Source organism: Nanorana parkeri, unplaced genomic scaffold, assembly GCF_000935625.1.
Source record: "Nanorana parkeri isolate BGI_ZX_2015 unplaced genomic scaffold, ASM93562v1 scaffold1, whole genome shotgun sequence".
In the NCBI taxonomy this organism is placed as follows: Eukaryota; Metazoa; Chordata; class Amphibia; order Anura; family Dicroglossidae; genus Nanorana; species Nanorana parkeri.
This window is the reverse complement of record NW_017306269.1, coordinates 4593147-4602466: the sequence shown is the minus strand read 5'-3', so window position 1 is coordinate 4602466 and position 9320 is coordinate 4593147. Positions and strand designations below refer to the sequence as shown.

Sequence of the window (9320 nt, the reverse complement as noted above, 5' to 3'; positions counted from 1 at the left end):
TCTCTGTGCCTTTCGGGTTTCCTTGTTTTTTTTTTTTTTTTGGGGGGGGGGGGGCCCAAAAAAAATCTTGCACCAGGGCCCTTTGTTCCTTAGCTCCGCCACTGTCTGGGTGAATAGACCAAAATGTGCACTTAACCCTTGCAGTGCGGTGGTAGCCCCACTGCAAGGGTTACGTTTTATTCTGTTCTTTGAACATCTAGGAGCAGCATCCATTGTAAGTAATTTCATTGGCATTTGAAATAGCTTAAAAACCTTTTGACTTTAATGTCACTTTAACAACAACCAGCATTACACTTCGGCGGCTCTGACTTTTTAATATTGGCCTGGAGTGCAGCTTTGAAGCCAACACAGAAATCGGCACCTAACATGGCCAATGTACAAGCTGGCTGGGTGCACGCTCCGGAGTTCTGGTGGAAATGTGCAGCAATGTACGGAGATGAAAGTGTAGAGGAAGGTGAGGAGGAGAGAGTGGAGGGAGTGGATGAGGATGGGGATGGGGGGCAGTACAATAGGCACGTCTAATGAGAGAGAGAAAGCAGTATTGAAAGTCGGAGGCTGAGTGTCGGATGACTGGCTCCCAAACCCTACTCCTGTTTAATATTCCTCCCCGCTCTCTTCATGTTGTGCTTGGCTCCGGTGGGATTGGAGCTCACGTCTTGGAACCGAAGCCAATTTTCTGTCTTAATCTCCAAATGTTGTGACTGGAGGCAGATCCAGTTCAGTCCGAGTGGAAACTACCAAAGCGCTGCTCTGCTCTTCACAAAGAAGACGGAGAGACGGCTCGCTGGTCGACTGGGAAAGATGACATAGAAGTGACCCGACCAAAACAAAAAGGACTTTTATATAAACCATTGCATTCTTCACACAAGGAAAGGGTGTATTCAAATATTTCCTATTCCAGCTCTGCCAGAGAACCTTCCTCGCCTTTACCTGGAGAATACACGAGGTGAGTAAGAGATTTGTGTGCCGGGGACCCCAATGTATACACCCCAGACAAGGCAACTCATCCGATTATTAGATTATTGTATAATAATATCTGGCTGACACTTTCCTAGAATAAATGATGACATCTAATGAGTGTCTATATGTCTTGTATGATCATACCTGGGGGGACTTGTGTCAGCTTCACAGGGTGTAATCAGTGCAATAGGGTAACGTTACAGCATGTATGACATCTCCATTGTACTGGTTACTACTAATTAATATCAAATCAAAGAGTTGTCTATATATAATATTCATAGAGAGATAGATAGGGAGATACAATAGATAGATAGATAGATAGATAGATAGATAGATAGATAGATAGATAGATATTAGATAGATAGATAGATAGATAGATAGATAGATAGATAGATAGATATTAGATAGATAATTAGATAGATAGATAGATAATTAGATAGATTATTAGATAGATATTAGATAGATAGATAGATAGATAGATATCAGATAGATAGATAGATATTAAATAGATATTAGATAGATAGATATTAGATAGATAAATAGATATTAGATAGATAGATAGATAGATAGATAGATAGATAGATATTAGATAGATAGATAGATAGATAGATAGATAGATAGATATTAGATAGATAGATAGATAGATAGATAATAAATAGATAGATAGATAAATAGATATCAGATAGATAGATAGATATTAGATAGATAGATAGATAGATAGATAGATAGATAGATAGATAGATAGATAGATAGAGAGATAGAGAGAGATAGATAGATAGATAGATAGATAGATAGATAGATAGATAGATAGAGAGAGAGATATCAGATAGATAGAGAGATAGATAGATAGATAGATAGATAGAGAGATAGATAGATATCAGATAGATAGATAGATAGATAGATAGATAGATAGATAGATAGATAGATAGATAGATATCAGATAGATAGATAGATTTATAGAATCTATAGAACATTTGCACAGGAAAGAAGGATATTCCAGTAAGAATTGGTGCCATGTGGATAGTGTGCAGGAGCAGGTAGGATATTTTTCTTAGTATGCAGTGAGGAAGAGTATTTATCCATAGAAACTAGTGGGGTTTCACCATTGAAGGACTCTGGTCTGTCACTGTGGGACAGTACTTACTGTGCCTAGTCACTCCTGCTTTAATGTGCAGTGTGAGATGTAGGGCACTGCTTCTCCTGACTGCTGGTCTCACAAGATTTGGAAGTAAGATGTGGTGCTCATTTTCCTCCTTGCTGGAGAGAAAGCTGTATCTGCCCTCCTGCTTGACTCTATCAGTCATCAAATCGCCAGTAATCAGGGGGGCAGTTATGATCTCTCTCATGGTTTCTGGGAGTCATGCCTGTGGCTGTGAGAATCTTGCCTCATGGGATTTGTAGTTCCACACCAGCTGGGGGACCAGAGTTTGCCCACCCCTGCACTAACCTATACCTAAACTCCTAATCATTATGGCCCTACCACTCTATCTGACCAGAATACTGAATTCTCACTCCAACACTTAAATTAACCCCTGAGCCCTTAACACTTTGTTAGATGTGTGAACATGAACCAAAGTGTGCACATTGACAGGCATTCATTCCACATGGGAAAACACGCAACATGCTTGTGGTGCTATTACTTGTTAACCCAAATGCGGCATGCAAAACATGCACCTGTGCCCGCATATTGGCATGGGACATATGCACAAGAATGCAAGCCTTTTTGATTTGTGTTTGTTGCGCTTAGGACAGCCATTGAAATGAGTGGGCTACCCCATGCTGACACAGAGCAAGCATGGTACATTGCGCATAAACATGACGCACGGTCACTTGAATTGTACAGTATATTTACAGACCAAAAATGTAGCAGCTAAGGTTAATTGATTTTTATTTATTACAGGTATTTTGTTATGGCACCAACAATTGTTACAGAGCACTTTACATACAGAACATTCACATCAGTCACTGCTCTCAAGGGCTTTGCAATTTAAGACCCCTATTACACACACATGCAGGGCCAATTTAGAGAAGAGCCTTTGGGGTATGGGAGGAAACCCATGCAAGCACATGGAGAACATGCAAAGTCCATGCAGATGGTGTCCTGACTGGGATTCAAACTGGGAAGCCCGTTACTGCAAGACTCCTGTCTTGCAGTACCGGGCTTCCCAGTTCGAATACCACTAAGCTGCTGTGCTGCCCACTGGGTTTACATACACTTTAACATCTCTCCTAACACTTAACCCCTAACTAACTCCCTAAAACCAAACCCTAAAAACAAATTAAACCCCCTAATCCCTTATCCTAAGTATAGTTTATTTTAATCCCTAATAACCCCTAACCCCTAAGACTAAACCAACCACCTTCTGTAGTATACTCCCCATTCCCTATGTCTGGTGCAGCTGCACTAAAACCAACCACAGTGATTGTAGAAACATTCACTTGTTGTGTTTTCTGCGTTTGGCTCTTTGGAGTGAATACTGATGCACTGGAAGACACGTCACTGTTTAGTAATAAGATATATGACTTTATGCCTTTATGTACAAACAATAGTTTAAAACATGTAAATAGATTGTTATTGTTACTTTGAACACACATTGATGATGATTTATTTAGGTTCTCCTTTAACTCTGAGATATAGCAGCTGCTGGACATCCTGTCCATTCTTGGCCAATGAGTGCATGCACATGTCTGATGTTCCTTATATATATTGAGGTAATCATGCCTGGTTCTTCCCGCTTGGGGCTTTATATGCCATTTATATCATTCCTTTTATTCTATTAGATTAATCTCCCCTATACGACTTCCATCTGAGTTCTGTTTGATGTATTTTGATCCAAGAGATTGCAAATACAATGAAACAATCAAAAGCTATCTACCATCAGATTATAGTGGTCAACCTGCAGGCAACCCTTTAGAAAAAGACTTTATTTTTGATTGGCAGTGGAACAGAAATTGTTCGATTAGCATTACAGGGACAGGTAAGTGATCGGATTGTGCTGCTGTGTTCAGTCAAGTCAGTTATGGCCATGCAGTCAAATGATTGCCCAAAGGCCGTTGATATTGACTCATAAAAATGATTGTGATCAAACATAGGAATATAACGATTATATCACGTAGTGTATGGAGGTAAGAGCCTGTCATCTTTCTGTGTCCTGTGTTGTTTTAGAATCTTCTTGAAGATAGATGTATATTTACTCTGTACCCCTACTCCGCACATTATTTTGGGGTTTATCTTTGTTCACAGCACTGGTATTTTGATGTGCTTGTTACTGTCATCTGTCACAGTACTTACATCCTGCTTTGTGTCTGTTTGCAGATCGCTGGTTATAAGAGATGACTGTGGTTCTGTCCATGAACAGATTCTGCAGCCCCATTACCTCTGAGGGTGCTAGTGACATTGCGGACTACAGGAGTGTGTGGGAGTCCCAGGACAACACAGACAGATCCTCCACCTCTCTCCATGCCCAGCACCAGGAGTACAGACTATGTGACCCTTCTGCAGGTACTTGTCAGCTGTACTCATTCAACTAAGAGATGTAGAAGGCTAAATACACAAATTGTGTTATATCTGGCATTATGTTGGGTTCATTAGTATACAAGGAGGGAATATGCAAGTTCTCTGGCAAAATATATGATGCCCAAAACTGATCTCTTAAGGACCACGGTGGGAGGAACACGGAACTTTAGATCCATGTCCTGCAGACATGTTGCAGTTCCTTCCTGAAAAGGTCTAACTCTCCATCTTTTAAAAGGAGGTTCAGGAACACCTGAGGAGGGCGAGAATAGAACTAGCACTTGAAGGGGAGTTGATGCTGGAGCCCTGAAGATTAATAAGAAACCAGGGGGTATCTCAGCCGAAATCACATGCCATCTATTTTTTTTTTGCTGGATTGACTGTGGATATGTCTGTGAAGGTTCTAATTCATCCAGGTCATCATATAGCCAGTCAAATTCAACTGGACTTGTTCTGTAATGTTGAAGATGTGTTGCCAGTCATCTTAGTGGCTGTCTTGGTTCTAATATGTGTTAGTTAGATTCTATGTATAACAAAATGGTTAAAGAGTAGAAATAAACATGAACAGCAGCTGGTGCACAGAGCTTAGTCAGAATGCAAAAACAATATATTGCACTGTTCTGATCTTCCCAAAGGAATAGTTAGGGATGCACCCATACATATACAGGTATCGGTATCAGTGCCGATGCTGAGTATTTGGGCGAGCCTAGCCCGATACTTCTGGTATCAGGAAGCCGGGCAGCGCGTCATTACACGCTGCCCGGCTTCCTAATTAGCCAGGAAGCCGGCTCGATGCTCCCACGTCACTTGCCATAGGCTCCTTCTGCCATCAGTCACCCTTTAGGGAGTCAAGGAGGGGCGTGGCCTGCCGCAGGGTTGTATGTGTCTATGGATGCACACAGCCACTGCGGGAACACACACGACCAGGTGCCTCCATAGCAGCCGCTTAGCTGACGGTGGCCCTGTGCAGGGGACGGGGGGATGAGCGATGCGGGCCCACTAGAAAACGAGGAATAGAAGCTTTTTGAAGAAAAAGAACAGACGATTTATAAGCAGGTGGGCCTCCTAGATGGAAAAAAAACCCCCAAAAAACTGAAGCTTTAATATCACGTTAAAACTGTGGAAGTTAAAGTGACACTAAACTCAAAAGTTATACCCTAAAAATCCATTCAAGTAGGTTAACCATTAACAAAAATGTATCCTATTTGTGTATCACTTGGCTGTAGATCCTCAAATCATCTTTGAATTGGCGCTGACACTGTCCTTCCTTCTGGAGGTGGCTACTTTTGTTCCCCATGGTTCCTGTGTGTGTTGTAAAGTAGCCACCGCTCCAAGCTCGCTCCAGTGATGGACTACAATCTTAATACAAATTGTTAAACTAAATCTGAGATTGTAGTCAATCACGGGAGTGAGGTTGGAGTGGTGGCTACTTTACAACACACACAGGGACCATGGGGAACAAAAGTAGCCCCCTCCAGAAGGAAGGACAGTGTCAGCACCAATTCAGAGATGATTTGAGAATCTACAGCCGAGTGATACACAAATAAGATAAATATTTGTTAATAGTTAAGGTCTTTGCATTTTTTTTTTAGATTTAACTCCTGAGTTTAGTGTCACTTTAAATGTCATTTTCACATCACATGGAAACAAAGTTGCAGTTTTCTAACAGGTGCTCACAAGCCGCTGTTTGTCCTGGGATGTTTCACAAGTGTAAATTCTTGTTCCCCCATTGTAGCACTTTGTATCAAAGCTGTTTTCTCTCCACACGGTGACAGTCAGGAAGGTGAGTCAATCTAATCCGCTGTTCTTCTGCTCCGACACTCCCCTTGGGCACGTTCTGCTCTTTCACAACAGGATGGACCTCCTGCAAACTCTTAACTACCTCCAGACTCTTCTTCCAATGTATAGCAACGGACCCAGGAGCACCCTGCAAAGTGGAGCCAAGGAACGAATGGATAATGACTTCAGCGTACCAAACAATCAAATCTAGTACCCTAATTCATAAAAACACAACAATGCACATAGATTGAAGCATGCCGACCCGGTTTCAGCTAAGTAGGCTTCCTCAGTGGGAATGTTGGAGATGTTTAACAGCAGGTTAGTTTGTCTCACCTTCATGATGTCACTACATGGAGAGAAATCATGGCTTTGATACAAAGTGCCACACTATGGAAACAAATATTCATGTTTGGAAAATATCAGATAAACAGCAGCTTGTGAGGGCCATTTAAAAGAACTTTGTTTGAATATGATGTGAAAATGACATTAATTGCTACATCTTCAACATTTAATAAAGCTTCATATTGGCTATGGGACTGACTTCTGTGACAGTTATAACTTAACTATAATATAATAGAAGGCAGAATGTAATAGGATTATAATATAAGGCAAAAATGGTTAACTTGAGAAGATCATTGTAGTGTAATAATATGTTTTTTTATATGGTCTGTAGCGGGGTGGGCAACTCCGACACTCCAGCTGTGCTATAACTACAAATCCCAACATGCTTCTGCCTCTGGGAGTCATGCCTGTAACTGTCAGTCTTGCAATGCCTAATGGGACTTGTAGTTCCACAACAGCTGGAAGTCCATTGTTCCCCACCCCTGCTCTATAGTGTTGGTAACATGCTACAGTATACATAGTCACATGGAAAACTCAGTCACCATATTCCAATCACCGCAGTGTCAAGAATTGTGGTGAGGGAGATGATGATTGTCCAAGAATATAACGGAAGGTGTGAACGTTTATGAAAACACCATGGAGGCAATTTATCAAAGCTGGAGCAGACAAAATCTGGAGCAGCTGTGCATGGCAACCAATCAGCTTCTCTCTTTCATTTTCAAATCTTAACTGAACAAAATGAAGAGAGAAGCTGATTGGTTGCCATAGGCTACTGCTCCAGTTTTGATAAATTCCCCCCAATGTTCTAAACTACATAATCCAATGGCCATGGTGCCATAGTGAGGGGCTATAAATGAGAAAGGCACCTGGATGAGCGGGGAAATGTCTCCAGCATTACGGAACCAACTGAACGTGACTACTAGTGGATTGATGGTTGAAATGCATTGATATAGATCAGGGGTAGGTAACCTTGGCACTCCAGCAGTTGTGAAACTACAAGTCCCATAGGGCATTGCAACACTCTAACTGACTCCCAGTAGTAGTAGTTTTACTACAGCTGGAGTGTTAAGGTTGCCTACTCCTGATATAGGGAAATGTAGAATAAAATGTCTGTATGTAATCTGAACCAAACACAACTCAGTGCTGGCCTCCATGTGACTCACGTCTCATTCTAGACTCCATCACTCTGCAGCCTCCCCATTCCCTCCCCTATAATTGTGTCATTGCTTAGGAGAGGGCTTACACACAGGAACTGGTAGGCATGAAGTTCCCTTAAGGTTAAAGGAAACCTGTACCGAGGAAGTATGGAAGCTACCACAGCTGACCTATCCTTCTGAAAATACTAATTTCTTGGCTGTCATGCTGATCCAATGACTTGAAACAAGAGTGCAGATCTGTAGTGACTTCATCTTGACTTCAGTGATCTAAGTGCATCTAAGTGCTTGGTATTGAGGCCAGAGATAATAAGTTGAAGTTAAACCCCTCCCCCACCCCTCCCCGTTCACACAGTTGAATGAAGAGTGACTCGTCCTCCTTCTTTCTATATATGGAATTTCAGTTAGAGGGAGACACAAAGGGAAAAGCTACAGCTGTGATTCTCTGCAAAAGCAGCGCCATGGGTGCATCTTGTAATAAATTATATTAAAACAACATAAATTACATTAACTATTAAACCAAAAACTTATAATAAAATAAAATTGACCCCAGCTCATTATAGCTTCCCTTCAAGGCCCCATCCACAGTGGCGTCTGAGACACCGAGGGTGAATAATGACGTGGGGTTTTCCCAGCATGTTCTGTCCCGCCAGGACATCAGCAACATGCATAGATGCAGCATGCCACCCTAATGCACAACAACACACCATCTGTACTGTGCACAGCAGTATTTGTGTCAGCGTATGCCATCTTTCCCATGTGTTCGAATGCACGGGGCAGTGATAAAGTGTGACTGGACCTTCTGTAAGCGAAGATGGGCCTGTAAAACCCAAAACAATTGGGGGCAACAGTAATACATTAATGGCAAATGCTAATGCAGCTGGACAGCACGGTAGCTTCTTGTCACATGACTCTCTGCTTCTTTTCTGGCGGTGTAAGTAAACGGCATTATTAAAGTGCACTTTAAAGTGTATATGAAGCCAAAGCTTTTTTTGTAGTTTTGGATTGAACGTGGAAGGGTCAGAACTCTTGTTAGGTCTATTGCTGCCGGTGTCCCTGATGGAGAGATGCAGCCATTCTGTCTGATCTGGTGGCCATTGACTTCAGTACATATAGTGATTGGAAATGCAATTCTGTACAGTTGTCCCAGCAACAGGCGGTGAGGGGGAAATCTTCTAAGGGGACACCTGTACCAGTGACAGCGGTCAAAAGCACACCATATGCTGTCAAGTATACACGATACACAATCTCACTGTACGGTCTCCCATGTACTTTAGGAGCCTGCCTAAAGTGTCTATTCCATTTGTATGCAATCACGCAGACCCTTGCACTACATAGCTGTTGCTAGATCTAAAGAAGATTGCACAATCAGATTGCAATGAATTAGAGTAAAACTGACCATATACTCAGTGGCACCCCTATAATTAGACAGCCTGAGGTGGTTGCCTTGGGCGGCATCCCGTTAAGAGGGCAACAGGTGGGAGGGGGGCGGCCACAGTGTCCCAGGATGCTAAGACCTCTCAGCAACCTCTAATGCTCTGTCTGGCTTCCCACACGATCAGCAGCACCTT

At 42.2% G+C, this 9320-nt stretch overlaps 1 protein-coding gene across 3 annotated transcripts in view; it reads left to right on the top strand.

Moving 5' to 3' along the window:
• Positions 1 to 9320, top strand: part of SERTAD4 (SERTA domain containing 4) — a 50842-nt gene that overhangs the window by 19075 nt on the left and 22447 nt on the right. The window contains exons 1-2 of one of the 3 annotated variants that reach the window (XM_018576503.1): positions 549 to 946; positions 4277 to 4462. In XM_018576503.1, coding sequence (XP_018432005.1) covers positions 4294 to 4462 — 169 coding nt within the window. In that variant the 5' untranslated portion in view covers positions 549 to 946; positions 4277 to 4293. Of the gene's footprint in view, positions 1 to 548; positions 947 to 4199; positions 4210 to 4276; positions 4463 to 9320 lie in introns of those variants that run through there. The other 2 variants (XM_018576583.1, XM_018576424.1) reach the window with 2 other exon arrangements.